The sequence below is a fragment of the Apteryx mantelli genome, chromosome Z (assembly GCF_036417845.1).
Source record: "Apteryx mantelli isolate bAptMan1 chromosome Z, bAptMan1.hap1, whole genome shotgun sequence".
Taxonomy (NCBI): Eukaryota; Metazoa; Chordata; class Aves; order Apterygiformes; family Apterygidae; genus Apteryx; species Apteryx mantelli.
The window spans coordinates 62,534,129-62,557,391 of record NC_090020.1 but is presented as its reverse complement, the minus strand read 5'-3'; the positions used below and the strand labels follow the sequence as shown (position 1 = coordinate 62,557,391).

The 23,263-nt window shown below is 42.2% G+C and overlaps 1 protein-coding gene and 1 long non-coding RNA gene across 10 annotated transcripts in view; one reads left to right on the top strand and one right to left on the bottom strand.

The window, feature by feature from the left end:
* Nucleotides 1-16,325, bottom strand: part of LOC136995334 (uncharacterized) — a 170,280-nt gene extending 153,955 nt beyond the window's left edge. For 2 of the 6 annotated variants that reach the window (XR_010886906.1, XR_010886903.1), the window contains exons 1-2: nt 15,946-16,325; nt 14,722-14,872 (exon numbers count right to left, since the gene is read on the bottom strand). This is a non-coding gene — a long non-coding RNA (uncharacterized lncRNA). Of the gene's footprint in view, nt 1-1,872; nt 2,117-3,841; nt 3,870-14,721; nt 14,873-15,945 lie in introns of those variants that run through there. The other 4 variants (XR_010886902.1, XR_010886905.1, XR_010886904.1 and 1 more) reach the window with 3 other exon arrangements.
* A 634-nt stretch (nt 16,326-16,959) lies between these two features.
* The window catches only part of PIK3R1 (phosphoinositide-3-kinase regulatory subunit 1), a 61,162-nt gene continuing 54,858 nt past the window's right edge, over nt 16,960-23,263 (top strand). The window contains exons 1-2 of one of the 4 annotated variants that reach the window (XM_067315833.1): nt 16,960-17,036; nt 21,464-22,219. In XM_067315833.1, coding sequence (XP_067171934.1) covers nt 21,886-22,219 — 334 coding nt within the window. In that variant the 5' untranslated portion in view covers nt 16,960-17,036; nt 21,464-21,885. Of the gene's footprint in view, nt 17,037-17,737; nt 17,793-20,614; nt 20,849-20,886; nt 22,220-23,263 lie in introns of those variants that run through there. The other 3 variants (XM_067315836.1, XM_067315837.1, XM_067315835.1) reach the window with 3 other exon arrangements.

The following is a 23,263-nucleotide window of genomic DNA, read 5'->3' as shown; positions in this document are numbered from 1 at the left end:
ATCTTTTAATGTTTTTTTTCTGTACTAGCTAAGCTCAGTCTTGGTGGAACAGAGTCACAAAGGCCACTTAGAGCCAGCAGGGAAGCAGAAGGTGAGGATAAGAACTCTAGGTCATATGCAACAGCTGGAAGTAAAAAGCAATACAAAAGGCAACTGAAATTTCAGGGTTCTAGAGCCCCAAAATTTATATGTCAGTTTAAAATTGCATAGACTTGCTTTAATACAGTGACTTTTTAGTATCTTCATTTGAAAATCAAATTCTGAAATTCCTTTAACAACTGCAAATATACTCTTCAAGAATTAACTTTTCTTGGATAGGTGCACTTACAGGATAGAAGCAGGCACCTAGGTCACGGGGATATTTGGTTAATAACCATATATATTGTGATACGTTGTTTTATCAATACAGCCTACCCACGAAGACATAAAAGATGCAATTCCAAAGTATCCTTTGCTATGTAATTGTAAAATGCTGAGTTACAAGAATGCTAGACTGAAGGTCTCCTGAGATTATGGCTTAGCAGTGTGGTACAGATACGAACCTCACACTTCTTTTATTGTGGTGTAGCTCCATCACCATTAATGATATTACTCCTGCTTTCTAAGCATGAGAAGCTTCCTTTGTGGGAAATCAAGGCAATCAAAACCAGTTTTGCAGTGGCTGCTTTCAAGCCTAACTGTGCATCTGTTGTGCTCTATTTGCACACTACATCAACCACAATATTCTATTGCCATTTTGCCCTATGTCTTTTGTATGCAGTTTATAGTCTACATGTTCTTTATGGAGTGTGTACCCACTGTGCAAGGCTTTAAAACCATCAACTAGAAATCTGTACTGCAAAATCATACTTTTACTTGGAGATAGAGCAGTAACATTTCTGCATAGCATTTTGGATGCCTAGGGCTCAGTAGTGTCTCCTTTCTTTGGATGAGTTTGACTCTCTCCACAGATGGTTAAAGGATGAAAATTACATACTTGGTGTTTTTTTTTTCCCCAGGAATTCTGCCTGATTTCTACAGTGCATTGATATAAAGGTCAAATTCCATCAGCTTCTGCCAGAGAATTCTCTGAATTTTGTGTTTTTTTTTTCCAGGACACACAGTAAAGCAGAACATTTGCCTTAAAAAATGCTTCAACTTTGGGGAAATTTCTTAATTTATTTTCTTCCAAACTAAGTATTATCTTTGTATAGTATTTGTTGATTTCTGTATTTAGCTTCTTTATTTCGCGTTTAGTCTTCAGCATTGGGTTGAGTCCTTTTTTTCAGTCTCCAAAGCACTCAGAAGCAAAAAAGAACATCGTGTTCCTGCAGACTGCCCAGGACACATGCTTCACAGCTGTGCCAAGTTTGCAGCTGACCAATTGGCCTACATCGCAAGAAGACTCATTTTCAAAATTTACAATCATTTTTTTTAATGTGTGCCAGATAGGCCGTTTCACTGTGAGACTTCTTTGATTTTATTGACGTTTAGAGCCTCATCCAGTTCCCAGTGAGTCAATGGGTGCCTTTCCAATCTGCGTAGCAGCACTTGGATGAATCTGTAAGTGGGCAGAACTTTTTCCTGTCACCTATTTTACCCACTGGGACACTTAGATGATCACCGGTCCCTCATTTTGTGATGCTGGATAACGGTATTAATCCTGGAATTTACAGGATGTGAATTTACCAAATTTGAAGACGCAACTGACTTAAACTAATGAATTCCACACATTGTCTCTCATGGAAATGGCAATGCTAATGCTAATGGTGTTATTCTGTTTGATTTGTTCAAGAAATAATGTGTGATTTTAAGATCCTTAGGTCCTGCTCCCTGAATGTGGTTGGCTTGTCTGGATGAAGGGAATACATGAACAAACAAACTTTCAATATCTAGTCTGAAATACTAAGATGTGATTTCATTAGTAGAATTTTTATAACAGTGGAAGCAGGCATAATTCAACCATAAAATGTTTTGATTAGAGCTTAATGTCTGAAACTATTTCAGACTGAACATTTCAGTTTACAGAGCATATAAACAGACTTCTGAAACTCAGCATTTGCAAAGATGAAATCATAAGCTGGAAGACTCCAAACCCAGATGACATTTTAATCTGTAGCCAACAACAGCATCCACTCTGCAAAGTAAAACCAACAGGGGAGCAGCAACGTTAGTACATATACTTTAAGCACACGAAGCCTGTATACTGTAGACGCTCTGAAGCCACTTGTCAGGTGAATGCAAAAAAATATATATATATAATAATAATAAGAAGAAAAGAACTGAGAAGTTCAGGGCTTTCTATTCCAATCAATCATCCAAATATAAGTGGGAAATGAACGGAAATTGAACGGAAAAATGCCTCTCCCCATTTGCTAGGGAAATTTTTTTAGAAAGTTGAAACACCACCATATTGGTACAGCATACATAAAGAAGAAGGAGGTGGCAAGATATCTTATTCACTGAAAGAACTGGGCTTTTTGGTGCCCTACTTTCCTCTTTCCATCTGGGTCTCATCCTCCTTTACCCCTGGGCCATTACAAGGAAACATGCAGAAGAGAGAGAAATTAAAAAGATCAATTCTTAGAAGAAAAGAAAGGAGTATCTGACCCATAAAAGAGTCAGCACAGCACACACCACTCCTCCTCCTACACTTCTGGTGAAAGATCACAAACCTTTAATGATTCCAACAGAGTTGAAATTGTTGCTCTCAGGAATTTCTGGGGTCTGAATTCAGGGTTGCTTAGGACCCTAGATTCCTTAAATTGATAGATCTTCATGCACATCAATTTGTCACAGGACTGTTCACTACAGAAAGTTATTAGACCAGGACTCCTGACAACAAAAATGTCCAAAAATGGACAACAAAAAGCCGTCTATTGTGTGTCACAAAGGGATGTGATTTGTTTGAAATGGAGTTAAATTAAGGTGACATATCAAGAAAAGCTTTTAGTAGTGATGTCTACTGGAACATGAAATGCTACCCCAAATATATCAGTGGGAGAACCACTTATATTGCTACTGCTGAGGGCACTTGAGAATAGGCTACACGGATAAGCTTTATTTTGGTAGAAAGACATTAACTAGAAGTATAATGGGTCCCTTCCATCTCCACTTTCTTCACTATTTAACATAATTGAAGGTGTATTGTTAGAAAAACTGGCAAAAGGTACAGAAGTGTTTTTCTACATTTCTGTAAAGAGTAGGAAAACAGTATGAAATCCTAACATTATAGTTAAGAGGAGCACTAGGCCTACAACCTAGCAAGTATGGAAGAAATGATGTTAGATTGCAGAAAGAAAGGAAGAATAGATCTTCCCCAAATAACAAGCAAGGGGAGGATAAAAATCGACGACATTGCTATCACTTACATGTGATAGTTTTCTTTCTAAAATGTGTTTCATTCTCAGTTGTTAGTATTGTTTCCCAGAGAGAGAAAAAAAAAAGTCATAAAGAGCTGACAGGATTGTCCTGTCTCAAATAAAATGAGAAGAGAAGACCAAAACCAGGAAAAGCAATAGACCAAAACACCTGGATAAGTTTCTTCCACGACAGATTATACTATTCCATTTACTAACTACACCTGTGAGAAGGGAGGCTGCATAAAATATCCTCAGAATAATGCACTGGTAAGGCCAGTTTGGTTGCCCCTGTGGTCACCAGGACTGCAGTTACAGTCACACTGCTGATCTTTAAATGGAAGCATGAACTGAACTGCAAGGCAAATGGAAACAGCCCTAGAATGTGACAATACAACTGGCTCCTCTGAAATCCTAACTCAGGTCACAGTGACACTTGTTTTGATCATAAAATCCCCTCTTAAGGACTATTTATGAAAAAATGAGCCAAATTCTCCTTTTACCTTATTTGTAGCCATGGTGTTTTGAATCCTACAACAGAAGCAGATAAATGCTCAATTAATAAATGAATGGTTATGTTTTCTGAAATAATATCAGGTTTCATATGGGCTAATAATTTGTTTGGAAAGTTGCTGATAAAAGTCTTAGACACAGAAGAGAAACTTGTAACTAGTTCCTTGCTCAGTTACTTTTACTTTCAACACTGCCTCAGATAATATTCATACATTGCCCACTGAAGAATTCCAGCTCTCTTTGAAGAGATAAGCATACCCACTACCAACATGTTCTCATAAAAGATTAAAGTTTCTTTCCATATCAACAAAAAATTAGTCATTCATTTACACACTGTTGCACTCTGGAATCAGAAAAATATAAATTATTAAATATTCTTATACTCCACTTACAAAAGCAACTATTTTAGTTAATTGCTAATTTTAGTGTGGCTTAAAAACAAATGAGAAAATGTACTGTAAATGTTAGCACTCAGTTACATAAAGTGGATTCTACTAGGAACAATATCAGTACTTAACAGTATTTGGGGAATAATTCATGATAGCAATAAGTCTTAAAACAAAAAGAGTTGCTGCAAACTTCATTTTCCTACATAATAGTATAAAAATGGATCAAGATATTTAAGATACTATTTCTTCATTACAGACGGCTTATAACTAAGACTGTATTTTCTTTCCTCCTGTAGTGGAAGGTATTTTTACTGGCAGACACAAGAGTATGGTTATATGCACTTGTGACTATTAAGAAACCTGTGTGGTAACCCAATGACAAAATTCAGTGAAATCTTATCTATTGACAAGGTGAATAATTATGACACGAATACTTAACACTTAAACTTCATAACATTCCAGAAAGGGAATCCTTTAAACAGATCTGTCAGCATTATACCCTTTTACCAGCAACGAACTGAGATACATAAACAACCCAGTGGCATAAATAAACGCATGCTGGTTCACTTCAGGTGAGGATTGACAAGCAGGCTTCACTAGGGCTCGGCACAAGCACATGGGACTATGTGGTTTGGTTCCTTTGTGGGACAGTATAGTTTTTGTGGGACTACAATAGTTTTCTATGGAATAAAATGTCCTTTCATCCAGGAAGGGTAGATCCTGAGATTATAAGGAGTGTTTATTGGAATGTACTCTACCTGGAGTTATGATCCAAAGAAGTGGACACATTTAAAACAAACATCAGTCAGTAACTTTGTGGCATGATGTAGAGGACTGTGTCTGCTTCTTAAAGAAGTCAGTTCTGTGAATTAAAAATTATATTTAAACATTAAAGCCACCACAGAGAATGTTCTTTTTTTTTTCTTATTCATGAATCAAACTCCCACTGGACTGAGTTGGTGATCCATCACAGTGCCACATCAGGATCTTGTCCAGCTCTCCTGTAGATAAGAAGGCTCCAGCACACAGGCAGTGGCCAGATGAGGTGGACAGAACTGAATGGAAGCACAATCCTTTATACTTTCCACCCACCCTAACAGCATAAACAAAGGCTGGTGTGAAGCCAGAATTGCTGGACTGGCAAAGATGTAGATCTACCACACCAGACCTATGTTCCATGGAAACATATGGAAAGAAAGAAGTTGTAAGCTAATTCTGCTGTTATCATGGATCAGGTGCAGGATGGAGTTCATATGCAAAGTGTGAGCACACCTGCCACAGACGGGCCATGTAGGCTCCTAGCAAGTCTCTCAGCTTTGCTCTACTCTCCCCCAGCAGATCTGTGTGTGTTGCTTGATGCATCCTGAAAGAGAAGTCACTGCCACTAGCCAGAGTCTACCTGCAGGGCAAGCGCCAAGACTCATGCTCCTCATTCCAGAAGTCCACAGTTTGATCCTAAGCCTGACTCTTAGTAACCACCTTTTACTAACAACCCTGAAGATGGCAGTCTTCACTTCCCTACTCTACCAAATGGCACCAGTGAATCAAGGTCAAGTTGCGAATAAATCCCAATAAGGCCTACCAGAGAGCACGAAGTCTCCAATAGAAATAGCACTGCGATAGTTTCCAGGATTGGGCATGAGCAGTGTAGAAGCTGTATGGGGCACAGAAGGGGAGCCAGTTATCCACAGTGCAGTCATGACCAAGTATGAAAATCAATGGAATCACTCCTGTACAAACTAGAGCAGAATCTGGTCCAAGCCCTCTGAGCACCTTTCACCACACAGCTCTGAGGAGGAGGCCTGTTTTCGCGATGCCTGCTCCAAAGAGAAGCAGAGCTGGGGCTTGGATCCCAGCATTGTATCTCTCCACAGGGCAGATGCCAGTGAAAAATGAGAGCAGTGGATCATGCCTGTTGCTCCAGCACTGACAACAACCCTGCAGCCAAACTACTGAAGGGATCTGCTGTTCTCCTGGAAATGGTTGCAGAAGAGATTTTTTCTCCCTTTACAGAAGAGATTTTTTCTTCCTTTTCTATAATCACATTGGCCTCATCACGCAACATAGGCATACTGCCATACATAAGCAGTCTCAAGGAGGTCTTGTTTGACTGAGACAGCCAGGGAAACAGACTGAAAACCCTGCTGTCTTCACGGAGGGAGGGAGGACTCTTCCAGAAATACTGAGGCTTCAGGACGAATACTGGCATGGGAAATAAAATCTTTATTTCAGAATACCTCCAAAAACTAACTCCCTACTGCTTTTACTTGCCAAGGCTGACTAAGATTCCATAAAGTGCTGATATTATATGAAATATAGCACTGTGCAGGAAACAAACTCACCAGGCTTACTGGAATTATTTAATTCCCATTTTAGCTGTTACATTACTATATGGGGCCCAGATACACAGATCAGGCATCCATCCAGCTTGTTCCTGTTCCCACTATGAGTGCTGGAAGAAAGTCAAGTTTTAATGGACTGTGTTATATGACCACAGTCCTGACAGAGAAATGTCAAGCTTTATTAAAAGATCCAGAATATATTATATTCTCCAACACACAATAAGGTAAGATTTCCAGCCCACAGTACAAAATGTCTGTAGACTATAGGCTCCTTGACTTTTCTTTTAAACAGGTGTTTGGGTTTTTTTCAATTCACTATTCCATAACCCAAGAATTGAAATGTTATTCTAAACATTCTCTTCATTATTTTGTAGATCAACAGCAATCAAAGAAAACCCATAGTTAAAGACAGAGGGGAAATTTCCAGTGATTCAAAGTGCATTATCCGGGTTACAAATTAAACAGGCCCTGTCTTCTCTCACCTCTCCTGAGTACCTTGGTGCAGCATGTACAACACAACATGCACTGCTCACCCAGACCTCCCTCTGCCTGCTTCTTCTGAAAGCAGAATCACTCTCTAAGGACAGCTGCTTACAACTTCTTTCAAAGGCAAATGTACCACACATACTCCTAGAACTCAACTTCCATGTGGCTTATATTAGCTACATTTTTGCTCTCCAGCTTCTTCTATTTTGCTGTTATCACAAGCAACTGAGAGCCAGCTGTAACTAGATTCAGGCACAGATAAGGCAGGTAAGGCATATCATAGGCTCACCCAAATTAGAGCTTCTCTGGGTGACACTGAAGTCCTGAATACTTAAATTACTGTGGCATTTAAACGCCTCTGCACTGAACAATGTACAGACATTAAAGAGAAGCCACCCTTGCAGGGATACTGGCCCTCCCCGGACCACCATTTTCTGCCTTCTGGCCTTCCAGAGAAAAAGGATCGTCATCCTCAGGTGCTGCATGGCAGTCTGAGAAGTGGGATTTGCTTCCCACAGTCCAGCCCTTTGGCAGTTTTGAGTTCAGGAACATACAACAGCAGCCACAGTTTCAGAACATGTCACACTGCTTTAATAGCACCACCTCTCATGAGCTCCTAAGAAAAGGTTTGCTGTATCAGCAATTCTTCTGTATTGCTTTTAACCATGATGGCCCTTATGGTGCACTTCACCATATCAGTCTGTTCTTACACCCTCTGTACATTTTCATAAGAGTTGCTCCAAAAGGTGTTTGCTTCTCCAATAGTCTTTTTCTTATATCCAAGCCATCAGCATCTTCTCTTTCTAGAAGGACTCATGAAAGACAGACCATATTTCCTGTAAGACTTTTTTTTTTAAATACGTTGACTGTTGTCTCAATCCATTTCTGTACTGAGTTCAGCCTATTTCTTATGTCTTCAAGGCTGTCATGAGACACCCTGCGTGATCTGATTTATGATATGACACAGCTGATGAACTATAACTTCCCCAAATTCCTTTACTTTAACTAGTGATGCTTTAGGAAGCAGGCCAGAGGGCAATGCTGTCTCTTAAGGAGCTGTTGAGCCTAGCATAAACCACAATTGCATCACGTCAAGGGATCTCTTTTCAGCAGCCATTTGCACTTCATAACATAGCTTCTGCTTCAGGCTGCCTGCACAATCAAACAAGGGCAGCGACGAAGCAAACCCTGCTCTGGACAACATAACTCACTTTCATCATGATCTGAGGGGATTATGGTATCTTTGCACCAGCCACTGATTTTTGCTAGCCATCCAAACCCACGCCCATCCAAAAAAAAAATATCCCCAACCCCCTAAACAGGTACCAAATACTACCTGACACTATGTGGCTCTGTTCTAGGACCCTCTCCCTCTCTTGCAAAAATTGTTAGGAAATACTCCTGTTCCAAAGTGCATTTCATAGCAGAAGCTATATAGAAGTGAAGTATTTGCTCTCACATGAAACGTGCAACAATAACGTACAAATTTCTGGATAAAGGACAGAGACTATCAGCCTTATCTTTGAATTTCCATGCTTTTCCTCAGACCTCGAAACCTTACTTTAAAACAGTGGTTTTCTTTTTTTTTTCCCCTTTTCTTTGTGGTTTAACAGATAAAGTCATAATGGGAGGAGGTTTTACTGCTTCTGCTGCATGTAAAAACATTAAATTATTCTGTTATTCTGAGGCTCACTGATAGGATGAAGATGCCAACTGAACACTAAGGATAGCATTTTCTTGTTCTGCTAGTAACAGAGGGCTTCTTTGGTTTGGTTTTTCAGTTTAGCAAATTCCTGATGCAATTGTCTTGACATGAGCTCTTTTTCCCTCAAAATAACACTTCTTTTTCCCATTCTTTTATTTTTGCAAATAAAGTAATTTCTAAACCACTACTGAATTTGTACTAAAATATGCTAACTCAAGCACATTTCTCAGATTCTATTTTTCATATAATTATAAAGGTGTCCTAATAGCATATATCAAATAAATACTCTTATGGAAATATCACATACAAAATATTGGCTCTACTAGATTCAAAATGAAAATAAAACCACTTCAGATTTCATAGAATCACAGAATTGCAATTTAATTTAGGTTGGAAAGGACCTCTGAAGGTCATCTAGTCCAGCCTCCTCAATTTGTTCCAAACAGAGCTAGCTTCAAAATTAGATCATTTAAATGAAAAGGGGTCCAAATACTAACTGTTCACATAACTAAGTGCTTGTTTTATACTGACATTAATTTAATAGTTTTGTAACATTTTTATGACAAGGCATATCTTCCTGTAGGTCAGAAGCTCTGGTGCTGCTATAAAACAACACAACCGCTCTACTGAAATAACAGGCAAAGTGAAAAAAAATAGAAGGCTCCCCCTAGAAGAGGGAGTACTATGTCCAGCGCTGGTCTCCCCAATACAAGAGAGACATGGAGCTACTGGATCAAGTACAGCAAAGGGCTACTAAGATGATTAAGGGCCTGGAGCATCTCTTATATGAGGAAAGGTTGAGAGAGCTGGGACTGTTCAGCCTGGAGAAGAGAAGGCTTTCCAGGGATCTTATCAACATGTATAAGTATCTGAAGGAAGTTGTAAAGAGGATGAGGCCGGATTCTTTTCAGTGGTGCCCAGCAACAGGACAAGAGGCAATGGGCACAAACTGAAACACAGGAAGTTCCATCTGAACATAAGAAAAAGCTTCTTTACTGTGAGGGTAACAGAGCACTGGAACAAATTGCCCACAGAGGTTGTGGAGTCTCCATCCTTGGAGATATTCAAAAGCCGTCCGGACAGAGTCCTGGGCAACCTGCTCTAGGTGATCCTGCTTGAGCAGGGGGTTGGGCTAGAAGATGTCTAGGGGTCGCCTCAAACCTCAACCACTTTGTGATTCTGTGAAAAACAATTATATGCAACATGTGTGGGTATTTATGCATGTGCATGGAAGAGACCCTGTCCTATAGCTGCAAGGTAGAATTGGCATAACCCCTGTTGGATTCATTTTGCTGTTCCCACCAGGAGAGGAGCAGGTAGGAACAGTAAAGACAATTTGCTGCCCTGCACTGGCACTTGAAAAAGTGAGGCAAGTGTTTTCAGCCTTCATCTTGCATCCTATCAACTAATTGAGGTTTAAGGGAGCCTATCTTTGTTGGGTACACCTCATAGCATTCACATGATCATTTTAGGCTTGCTAGAATGACAGCTGTCATGTCACATGGCAATATTTACCAACAAAACAGGTTGAAGTTTTGTTGCTCTGTGCTTAGATTTCAGCAGAATACCATGATAAAGCTAATTAATCATACTGCAAATTTGTTCCAAAGTTAAAAAAAAAAAAAAGCAAGTTCTGGCCCATCAGATTAAATAGCAACAATTCAGTCTTGTTTATTGCTTCAATAATAAAAAAAAAAACCCTAGCCCAAGCAGCAAAAGGAAACTAAATATGCTTTTCTCTTGGCCCTAAACTCCTACTGTCTTCACAGGATGGGCCCTAATTTTATATTTGCTTCCTAGTACTGTAATTGTTAGAGATGTCACTCAAGATGCATTTTATGTAAGAGCAACAGTTACAGGTTCCTGTCTGGCAGAATTTGGACTATTCATGCCCATATTGTAGTGTATTTCTGAGGCTTGACAAAAACATATCTAAATTGGCACACTTTCCAAGGCTTGGTCTTGTATCTTATGCACTTTGCAAAAGAAGGGAAGGTGCCGCCTATCTAGTAGCCATATTGAGACTTACTGTGATTGGTAACTCTCGTGAATAATTGATTTAAGGGGCCACAGTATCTCAGACAATTGGTAATAAAGTATGACCTTTTCCATCTTGATATTACTGGAAGAAACTAGACAACTTTTATTCTATATAAACTGGTACCGAATGACTAGACGATCTCAACCTAATTTAAACTTCATGTCTGCTACTCAGACTGAGCTCATTACTGCAGGATGCAAATTTCCATGTGATCAGCTGTCAATACTGAAACCTACAAATGAGGTCTTCAGGGAAACAGTCTTAACAGAAAACACATCTACAGATGGCCATGGAAATTTAGATACATTATTACTCCTGGGGGTCTTATTACTGTTGGGGGTCTTATTCAGATAGTGCTGACAGACATCAGGTGCACAAATGACACAATGTACGTGAAAACTTGCAAGATTACTGTTCATGCTGTACCACTTGTCTACATAGAAAACATGTGAGCCTTGAATGGTTGTCAAGCCTGGACTTTTCTATCAGTGAGTGCACAAGCACTGAAAGAATAGAGGAGGAATTACTCATATTTCATAAAAAGCAGAATCTATGTTTATGTAATTTTACTTGGTTGAAAGATAAACACAGATGTTGCATTTGCAGATATATTTATAACATTATTTTATCAATTATGCTGTTTCAGATATGGAAAAACATTGTCTATTTATCTGTCTTAATAATCCGTAGATCTGAAAAAAAAAATTTTCTTTTAGATTTAAAAAAAAATTTTGAAAAATGTAAATTTTCATAAAAAGGTTTAGTTTGTTGAAAATTATGAGACTAGAGAAAAAGATTGCATAAAAAATCAACTTTCAGATGACTAAGGATAGTTTGTTTTTTACTACAAGCAAAACATTTTGAAGGCTTTTCATAAATGCAAAATAATTTCTGGTTGTGATTTGCACATAGAAAATTTGTTTTCCATTAATTCTAGTGTTTTAGAAATTTGCTCTAAAGCAAATTGGAGAAACTCCTTTCTAATAGACAGTATTACGGAAGTATGGTCCTCTGCTTTTACGACTATAGAAATCTGTTTTTTGGATACGGTATTAGAGGGGCAGGGAAGTGATTTTGGACCACTTCAATTCTGACGGGAAAGTTTAACTATGAGAAAGTATGATATGTCAGGGTTTGTGTCTTCTTCAGATAATTAATATACAAATGCTTTTAGAGATCCAGAAAAGGACTCCAGTGATCATTCACTCCATTTCTCTGTCCAAGGCAGGACAACCTTTATCTGTGCCAGACAGCTGTTTGACTAGTCTACTCCTAAAAACCTCCAGTGATGGAGATTCTATCACCTCCTCCTGGAAAATGAAAAAAAGTCATCATGTCCACCGTAGCATGAAATGAGTCATACACTAGAAATGTCTATAAAGGGAAACTTGGCTGATTAGCTCAAATATAGACATTTATTGCTGATGTCAGCTTTTTGGCCAAAGAGATCCCCCATTCTATCCCTTGACAGACTCTGTTAGGCCCAGCATGACTGGCACACTGCTAATCAGCCTTCTTCCAGTTTTAATATGAAAGTTGTCAGGCTTACTTCCCTGATTCTTAATATGATAGGAAGCTTTGCTAATTTCTTTCCTGCATTCCTCTATCTTATTTTTAGTTCACTCTTTTCCTTTATATGCTAGAATACTTCTAAGCAATGGAGGAACTTGCTTTTCATGCTACTGTTTTGTCTTCAGAAACACAGTTAAACCACATTTTTGGGCAGTAATACTCTCTTTGTCCTAGCTATGACAGAAAACATCACCATTCACAGGCTTTGATGCTTTTCCTTCTTGTGATCTGCTTTATTTATTTTCTATTTAATTCATGTTTACAACAATCACGAACAGCTTTTCCTGTTGTTTTCCTGACTCCCCACTATGGTCATTCCTTTACATGAGTCATTTAGCAATGTGCGCTAGAACAGCTAAAGTTACACTGTGAAAATTCATTTTCAGCTTTGGGAGTAAGAAAGAATATGAGCATTGATTCTCTTTCAACTTCAACCCTTAAATCAGCTGGCTGAAACCCTACTGCTGCAGGATGGTACGATGTAACAACAGGAGTCACAGGACTTTGTTCTGAACTTAGCAAATGACACATGCCATTAACATTCATCACACCTAAAGTGTATTCCAATAGAATTCCCTTATGCTGCCTCCTCTACCCTTGCCCACATTATCCCAGGAGATCATATTCAGTGCTGATGAAATCCACTAAGCTAGATAACTTACCTTAGGAATGGATTTGCCTTGATATCTCAAAAGAAAGAGAAAGAAATCTCCCTGCTTAAAATGTGTCAGTAATGAACACAAATGTAGTTTGCCAGATGTAGTAACAGAGATCTGATGCTCTGGGAACTCTGCTTTCCCCACAGATCCTCTTTGATGACGTTTTGTTTTCTTTCCTCTCTTCCCAATTTCCATACTTTAAAATTTCCTTTCTGAGATCAAGCTGAACTTTTTTTGCTACAGGAAAGGGAACTTCCAGGGTAAATTCTCTTCAGTACTGCATGACCTTTACTAAAGAAAGTCTGCCCAGAAGTAAGATGCGAAGGCTAAAATCACCTGACTGCTACTAGTACAGAACAAAATACCTGCTCATTTTTCATTGTATTCCCTTAAGCAGCCTCTGGCAGGAACGTTCCTCAAGAGATCCCCTGATGGATGGAGATTAAAGTTGTCTTCCTTAGCAAGCACTTCAAGTGTGTATGGCTTGTACTGGATAATTCGGCTGTTGTAAATTGAGCCCTCTATCTTTATTTCACCCTTACTTCTGTCTTTTCTTCTTTCCTCTGATTATCAGGCTTGACAATCACTCCTGTTTTTATGTTACCTCGATGACTTAACCTTTCAACTGGTCAAAACCACTCTTCTCAAGAAATTTTGACCTAATCAAGCATGCCTACGTGCACTACTCTAATTGTAAACTTTATATGTAAAAGCTTTCTGTGATCCATAAGGCCTCCTTGCAATGAGCTATTTGAAGAAGGTTTACAACTCCTGCATCTTCCTCCCTTTTGTATCAAGCCTTGCACCTGAGCAGTGCTTCCTAACCTTCTCAGAGCAAACCTCATGGCCTTTTCCTGCTGAGATTAGACATGGGCAATGATCCCTGGAGACACTGGGATAATGCCTGGGAAGGAGAGAGGTCAGGGCAATGAACAATCCAGGGCGTGAGGGAGCTGGAGTGACCTTGGGAGAGCAGTTAGAACAGGCCTGACAAAAAGGCGGCAAGGGCTGCTGCAGAACAACTTGCTGCCATTGCCTACCTTCCCCTCTTGGGTACTTCTCTTTCTTTGCAGCGAGTGAGTTCAGGGAGGACACCTGATAAAGAAAGCAGACCCAGACTCTTGGCTGCTACAGAGGGGATGCAGGAAGAAGGTCCATTCATCCCTGCCTTAGAGACTTTCTCCTCCAGTGAGGAACACAGCGCCAGCAGGGAGGGAGCAGAACCGTCAGCTCTAGCCCTGCATTTCACCTGTGGTACAAGTCTAGTCTTGTCAGTTGGGAACCATTACTCCAGAGGTTTTGAGTTCCCTTAAATCCTCCATTGTCAGGCCAGTGCCCAGGACTGGCATTCCAACCAGCCAGTCTGTCTAATCCCCTTCAAAATCCATGCTGTTTTTGCCCTCAGTAACAGCGAATGCCAGAGACAGCAGTCTGGACAGAAGAAATGGAACATTCTTTCTTAACTCTGCTTCTGCATGCATTTTCAATCCCACAAAAAAAACATGAGACAAGGGCTGGCATTTCTCTCAATAACCTTCAATGTTACTATTATTATTTAAATTATAACAATGCTTTTGCTTACGTACACATACTGGTCTCTGTTCTGAAAGAGTGCTAAATTTAAAAGTGATTCTGTGTGTTTAGATTGCCAGATATTCTAATAACAGCATTTTTACCTTTGTCTGGGCACTGGATCCCAGGATTCTGTTGCTGCAACCTTGTGGCATTCTGTCACACCTTGCATTGTCAGATCCATCCTGCCATCCCAAGAAGCCTCTGGCAGAGCTGTCGCTTTTTCTCATCTGTAGTCCTGGAGTAAGTTAAGTCCTAATGAACCAGGGCAGAAATGATTAACAGATGTCAGAACATATCCTTCCAGTTTCTCTCAGAAGCTTACAAAGAAAGTCAGGAACTCAATGGGGGAAAAACATCCCTTCCAAAGCATAAGGAAGATGCCACAGAGAAGCATCTTTAAAAATAAATATATATCTGATAAGAGATTTCTGCTTTTTTCTCCAAGCTCAGTACAACGAAATTCCTCATCTTAGAACATTTTTGAACATATCTCCAGAAGTCTAAGGATTCCAAAAGCATGTAATTTCTTTCAGGCGCACTAAACTATAGCACTTTGTAAAAAGTACACCTTGTCGTAGTAAAACCATTTCACTTTTTCTCTTAGTTGTCTGTGATCAGACCATGAGCTAATTTGCTTTTTAAGAATGCCCAATTGTCAAATTATAGCAAGGTAGACTCTTCCCTACCCCTCAGCCAACACGTACTTCTGTTCTGATCATAAGACTTCAGGCCATATGTATTTCTGGATATCTATGTTACTTCACCAGACTTACAGTTTCTCACACAGCATTTCAAGACCTGATCCTTGTGGTCTGTCCAGATAGGTAAGTCTCTTGTCTATGTTCTTATGTCCTCTCTTCATAATCAGAACCATCTGTATTCAGACTTCTCTGACACCTAAATAGTTTTCCTAAAATCCATAGAGAGCACAGCTGCAAAAATTTTCTTTGGCTAGTTGACCTGATCCTGCCCCATCCTTTTTTGTGTATCCTACCACAGTGGCATCTATCCGTGCCACTGCGTCAGGCACAAATTCCTTGTCCTTGCTTTTGAAGTTCTACATATTGCTTGCCCTCATTTAGGCACTTTTCAGACACCCATTGTGCTGGCATTCAGCACGCCCTGGCACCGGCCTCAACGAGCCTTCAGCCTGCTCCTTGCACTGCTGCTCGTGCCTTCTTTCCCTCCTAGTCTGTTACACCTATGCTTAAATTTTCTCCTCTTTCACAGCGACACCTACAAGAACTGTGTCACGGTAACATATGTATGCATATATTTAGTATCTAAAAGATAAATAGAGACCTGTTCAGACACAGCACACATACCTCAACAGCATGATCCTGTTGCTGCAAACTCATGGTGTCCTGTCACACCCTCGTGTTGTCAGATCCACTTTAGATTGTAAACTCCTTGGGGCAGGGAATATGTCATTTTGCTCTGTGCTGCACGGAGTCCAGCAAACTTTGGCACGGTAAGATGATAACTAACGATATCGTCTGAAGATCTTGGCTGCTTCAGACAGCTACCACCTCCACCCCTTGCCTGTGCCTGCTACAAGCCCCTCGCTAGGCTGGGGCTCCCGCTGCCTCGCGGCACCCACCACGAGTGGGCTCGGCGGGGCGCAGGGGTTTGTCGCCCCTCGCCCCGGCCGGGCTCCGCTCCGCAGGACGCGGCAGCGCCGCGGGGAGCTCGGGGGCCCCGCGCCTGCCCCGGCACGGCCCGGCCCGGCACGGCCCGGCACGGCCCGGCCCGGCCCGACGCGCAGCCGCCCGGGCCTGGCGGCGCGCTCGGTACAGCACGCCGGGGCGCGGGGCTGCGGGGCGGCCGCTGGCCGAGCCCCCTCCGCCGGCAGCACCTGGCGCCGGGGGGAGGAGGAAGGGCCCCGGCGAGGAGCTGGGAAGCGCACACGCTCCTCCCGCCCCGGGCCGTGCGGCCTCGCCCGCCCCAGCGGCGCATGGCGCGGCGCCGGCGGCCCCGCGCGCCCTCCCTCGCTGCCGCCCGGCCTGGCCCGCACCGGCCCGCACCGGCCGGCTCGGCCCGGCCCGGCTCGGCTCGGCTCGGCTCGGCTCGGCTCGGCTCGGCTCGGCCCGGCCCGGCCCGGCCGCCCGCACCGGCGGCGGCGAGCCCCGCGGGCCGCCGTGCGGCGGGCGGCGGCGGGCGCCGCCCCGCGGCCGTCAGTCAGCGGGCGGGCGGGCGCGCGGCGGAGCCGGTTGGCGGCGGCGGCGGCGGGAGGCGGGGCGGAGGCAGCGGCGGCGGCGGGTACCGCGCCGCCGGGGCACTGGGGCGGCGAGCGCGGCCGGGGGAAGCCGGGCCCGGGCGCGCGGGGACGCGGCGGCCGCCAGCGAGCGGGGACGCGGCGGCGACGCGGCGGCAGCTGCCCGGCGGCGGAGGGAGGCGGCGCCGCCGCCCCGCTGAGGTAAAGGGGCGCCGGGCGGCCGCTCACCTGGCGCTGCCCCGCGGCGGCGGCCGCCGGACAGCTGCCGGCGGCGGGCCAGGGCCGGGGCCAAGGCGGGGGCACTGCCGGCCGCGCCGGGCCGTGCGCCGCCCGGAAGCCGGGCACCGGCGTGACAGCCAGGCCAAGCGGGAAGCGCCGCCGCCGCGGCTCGCCGCAACTTTTCCTCCCGCTCGAGGCCGGGCCGCGCCGCGCCGCCGCCGAGCCCTCCCGGGAGGCGCCGCTGCTGCGGCCAGCGCGCTGCTCCTGCTGGCGGCGGCAGGCGGGCGCCGGGGGCCGGGGCGCCGGCGCCTCTCGCCGCGGCGGCCGGGCCGGAGGGCGCTTCCTGGTGGCGCTGCGCTGCGCGGGGCGGGCGGCGGGGCCGGGACGCGGCCGCGGAGCCGCCCGGTTCCGGGGCTCGCGGCGGGGGCGCCGCCGCCTCCCCGGGCGCCTCCCCGCGGGAGCGCGGCCGCGCGCGGCACCCGCCCTCGGCGCGCGGGTTCCTTGTGCGGCGGCGGCGGCGTCCCCGCGGGCTCCGACCCCCCTTGCAAGGGCTGGGAAATGGACCTGGCATGAAGTCTTACAAACACGCATCTCCTAGTACTTCTTATATAATACAGTATGGACCTCACTTTCTTGCGGAGAATAACGTCCCGACGTGGTACTTACCTAGGTTACCTCCATTTGGAGAACGGCAGCATCGCACTTCACTTTAGAGATAACTGCAATTTTGAGTTGCAGGTGTGTAGACACCTAGTGGGGAGAAGAGTCCGTCTCCGAGCAAAATTCCGTAGCTAAATTTCGGTTCCTGTTATTTCAGTGCAGGGTTTTGCTTCCGTAAATATGCTAGTCTGATCTTCTTTTGACAAAGCTCACCATAGCTAAGGAAGGAAAGTTTATATCTTGGGCACTTTTTCCCTAGGGGTTTTTGGAATAAGTATTAGAGGAATCGTATGCATAAGAGAGATGACAGTACAAGGAGGTATGCTTATTAAATATGCTTATTTAAAAGTGAAGAAAATTCTTGCCATCTGGCATAGTGATGCAGGAGCAGTAACGTGCAAGTACCCCTCTGGTTGAGCTAGCGGTAACATGTACTTATGGAGCAGAAGACATTTTTCTTCTCAATCAAGAAAAAAAAAGGAATGGCAGTGGGGGGAGGAAATGCTTAGGTACCAGTGGAGTGGGAGCTGGACATCATTTTTAATAGGGGGACAAAAGAGAGCAGCGGGAAAGCTTTAATATTACCTTAAGTGGAAAAGGAAGAGGGTATATAAGAACCTCTTGTAACTTTCTTTAGAGTTTTAAATCTTGTAACTGTTGATATGCTCAACATAAACCATTCTGTTGAGAGAACAGAATTCTGCCAAAATTCAGGAATCTTTCATCAGGGTTGAGCTCTTTAGGCAGTAAATAAAAAACAAATGAGCATCTGACTCTCTCACAATACTTATTCCTCCTTTTCCATTCCATCCGCCAACTGGAAATCCAGTAATATATCATCTCAGATATAACAATGTTTCTTGCCTAAAGTGTTTGGTTTGGTTTTTTTCCCTCTACTTAAGATGGTCTCTGAGCTATTTATATTAAGAGTAATCAGCTTAAATCAGTTTGACTCAAAATGTCCGAGAGTAGAGACTGTGTAACTCCACTTTGAATAAAATTCTATTTATATAAAATCTTAACAGGACAGAGAATGAAGAAGTGTCGAAAAGGGGTTATTTGGAGACACTACAGTGTTTCCAGGCTGATGTAGAGAAATAGTATCTATCACTGTTTTTTACGTATTGATATGCACTATGGCTGTATGCAAGGTTCTTGGAGTCGGAGTCTTCCTCCATCCCCAGACTTGGCAGATACTGAGGATACATACAGGCACGAATTCAGGAAATTCTGCATGGATCACCCACGCAGTGTCTCCAGGTACGCGCAGCAGCCATCGGCCAGGTGACAGGGTGCTGGGGCCTGTACCGAGGCTGCAGAGTGTGTACAAACCAGTACTGCAGCTCTGAGCCCCAGGGAAGCCGGATTTAGGAAAATTTTGTTACCATAACTGTATTGAGCTGTTCTAACATGCAAGTCAGTGAGGCCTTTTGTTCTCTCTGATACTAAGTTTTGAGTTTTTAAAATAGGTTTAAAAAGTGTCATAAACAATTTTTACATTATTACAGCATTTCAAATTTTGTGTTGTCAGACGAGGTGTAAGACACATAAATACTCATTTTAAGTATCTGGCCTTAAAGATGCTGTGATAGATTTGATAAAAGATCAGAGGAGTAGATCAAGTCAGTTAAATTATGCAGTGTTTAGAAGACTTATTTGGTTAACTGCCAAAATGCCTGCAGGCAGTAGGAGTGAAACGAGTAGTAGCAAAACACTTGTTGAACCTTTCTTAACAAGAAAATAAATTTTTCAGAATATTTAATGTAGTAGAAGTGGTAATTTTCTTGCAGGTTTTGCTGTGCATAGTTGGTTTTGATTGGAGACATTTAGATTAGCTCCAACATTTAGATCTAAGGTGTGTAAGTGCACTTTGTTGCCTTGCTGTATGAAATGGGAGGAACCCTTGCCTTTAAAAAGACTTCTGTACAATTTAATTGATACTTGTGCTGCAGATTTTGTTTCTTATTTTTCCCCTTCCAATTCTTGTTAGGTTCTGTGCATTTCCTTCTGGCAGAAAATGCAAAAATACATATCAATAAAAGCATCTTCCTGCTTATTTCAAAGTCTGTGATGTTTGCTAGTGTGTGCTAAGCAACGTAGTCTGGGTTTTCAGAAAAGGCTACAGAAATTTCTCATTAAAATTTCCATGGGAGATGGATGCCTAATCCACATGAATATATTCAAAAATAAATACTTGAGCATAGGCTATTTTCTTAATAAGTTGTCTAATTCAGGCTAAGATAATTCTTTCTTATGGCAAAAATGGTAACAGTGGATGATAAGGAAGTTCTTCAAGAACTTGCAAGATTTTCTTCTCTGTTCTGTTACAAGAGATGTTGCACAATAAGCTACAGGGAATTATATTTAGAGCTGAAGGAGTGAAAAGGAGCCACATAGAGGCCAAGGCCATCCCAAGTAAAGTCCATATACATATTTAAAGATACTTTTTAGCTTTTCAGTTAGTCATGTTCCAAGGACTTATTGGCTGAGACATTGGAGAAAATGAGGTGAAAAAGAGCTGTCAGAGGTTGCCTAATACAACCCTGTTTGCTCTTCTCCTTTTGCAATGCAAAAAGGAGTGTTAGCTGAAAAAATTCTGCTTTCTGTTACACTAAGAACAGGGTATGCAGTCACTGTTTTACCTGCTGGCACTACATAGCCCCCTCAAGTCTTTTATGCAGCTGTAGTTTATGTGTTTCTATGCAAGGCTGAGTAGTTAGCACTTTATGGTTTCTAGTGTAGCACTTAAAATTACAATTGGGCTTGACATTTTAAGTAGATGAAAACGTGTAACAGTTGAAATAACAATGTTTAGAAAACTTTCACTCTTCTGTATGTCTTTAAGCTACTATTTGCTAAATTTAAAATACTGTTTTTTCAATCATATTTTTCCATATTACTTTAGAGTCAGGCAAACTTCATTCAAATGTTTAGGCCTGTAGTCTCTTGTCTTTAGTGTAATTTAAACATACACCCTGATACTCTTGTCCTGCTGATGCTGCTTAGGTGGTCTGGGTGTGGCTGCTTCAGTTGCTGATTGTTCTTCTAACATTATACTATAAACACATCAAAAACCATCTGGAAGATGGAGGAGCGGGGAAGCCCCTCTGTTTAAGAAAAAATGCACCTGTCAAGTAAGAGTGTTCCTGACTTTTTGATTCTCACTGCAGATTATGAAAAGACTGCACCTCCAGTAGCTTTGGGGAATGCAGGTTTGGGGCTAGAGATTGTTACCCACCTTCATACTCTGTACAAAGAGCAGGACACTGAGTACACCAGCAACGAATGCTGAGCATGTCGGCGCTAATTACACTGAGTTCCTGCTCAGTTTTGGTAGACCTTGTGGAGAGGAGTTGTGGCCCTGTGTCTTCAGGGAGATAGTATGTAGGATCATGCTGCCAGGTTAGAGAGAACACTGACAGGGATACCTTGAGGGCTTAGCCCTCTGATTCTCAAACTTGAATAGCCGTAATCCACAGAGAATGAAGCAGGGAATACAGAGCAGCGTGCCTCATACTGTTGGGATTCAAATTCAGTTCAAGTAATTAGATATATCTATTATAAAAATGCAAGCATTAGCTGACAGATTTTTTGTGAGGTTGCTTTTTTTTATTGCTCTTTAGGCCCCTTTTGTGGGAGACCTGACCTCTGCCTAGGTTGCAGAAAGCTTAAATCACATGTGGAATCCTAGGTTCACAAGTATCAAGAGAATTTGAAATGACTCTACCAATTACCTTTTCTCTTTCTAGGAAGAGCATGTATGAAGAGTTGCGTGGCAGAGTATTTAAGGTACATGGGCAATCTATGTCCAGTACATCAGAAGAAGGTGTGACCAGCTATAAGAATCAGCTGAACTTGAGTATGGACACCCAGAATTACCAGAAAAATCAGACAAGGAACTAATTGGAAGAATATTGCTAGACATAGAAGAAGTGGAACACATTCTTCTGCAACAATCATTGACTCAGAATAAATAGATGAATAAAACATCAGCAGTAAAATGACAGATCCTGGTGCTTTTTGATTCTCTGGTGGATCTTATTACTTGGACATTGCTATTGACATTTTTATTATTCCATTTAACACATCTTGAATCTGAACATAAAAATATAACTGGACAGTTGCATTTTGGTACTGCTTAACACCTTTGAATGTTAAATCATTTGCCAAGATGAGCGCTGAAGGATATCAATACAGAGCTTTATATGACTACAGAAAAGAGCGAGAAGAAGACATTGACTTGCACTTAGGAGATATATTAACTGTGAATAAAGGTACCTTACTAGCACTTGGATTCAGTGAAGGGGAAGAAGCAAAGCCTGATGAAATTGGTTGGTTAAACGGCTTTAATGAAACCACAGGGGAGAGGGGGGATTTTCCAGGAACTTATGTAGAGTACATTGGAAGAAAAAAAATATCTCCCCCAACTCCAAAGCCTCGTCCTCCTCGACCTCTCCCTGTAGCACCAAGTCCTGCAAAAGTTGAAGCAGAGAGTGAGCAACAAGGTTAGTACTGTTCTCAGATGATGTGTGTGTGCACGTGTGTGCACATGGGTGTGTCTTTGTTTTATCAGATATTTTTGTTTCATGGACTTACATGACTGTACATTTACATGTATAACGCATGCTTGTCAGCCTTCTTAGTGCACACCTCGTTTCAGTCAATTGAGAGTTATTTGTACTTCACCATAAAACAGATCACATATTTTGTGATTTTATGTGTTGTGTCAGTTACTGGTCTCTGTGGTACCTTATCATGGGGTACATCTCACAGGTTGAAAAGGTATGCTTATAATTCATAACTGTAAAGACTTAAATAGAGAATGGGCAAGCTAGCATTTATTTTAGGTTTTCAAGAAGCTGATGGAAGTGTTTCCCTCTGTGGTTCGTCAAACTCGCTATTGAGAAATTTCTTGGTGAATCCAACAGTATGAATTCCAAACAAACAGTATGTTCCTAGAATAAATATCTTGTTAACAGTGAAAATTACGTACTTTGTCGTGGAGGTTTATATATGGCATTAAAAGTAAGAGTAGATATTTGGAAATAAGCAATGAAATGTTGATTTAAAAAAATTCAAGTTTAATTTTATGTTTTGTTTCAGTTTTGGGCAGGACATGTGTTAGAAAAATTAGCACTTATGTAAACAAAGGAAGATATTTCCTTTGTTTTAGACATAAATCACTTTCTAACCTACATATGCAACAGTATGCTGGGCAGAACTTGGACAGAATTTGATCAGGACTCTTCTGCTAATAAAAGAAAGAATCTTAAGTGAAAGAGCTGTAGGTTTAAAAAAAAAAACTTGAAGTGATTTCTGTCTGCTCTACCTACTGGCATTCAGATATTGGGGTTTTACATTAAACCAATATAAACAAGATCCATCTTAGGACAGATTTTACATTGGGCTTTCACTTCTTGAAAGTCTAGATTGGCTCATATTACTTTAACATCTAATACTTCTTAAATGCCTAATAGTTCTACCTGTGGAAAATACGAGTCGCAATATGTGATCCTGATTCTCATAGTGATACCACAGTCATGAACAGT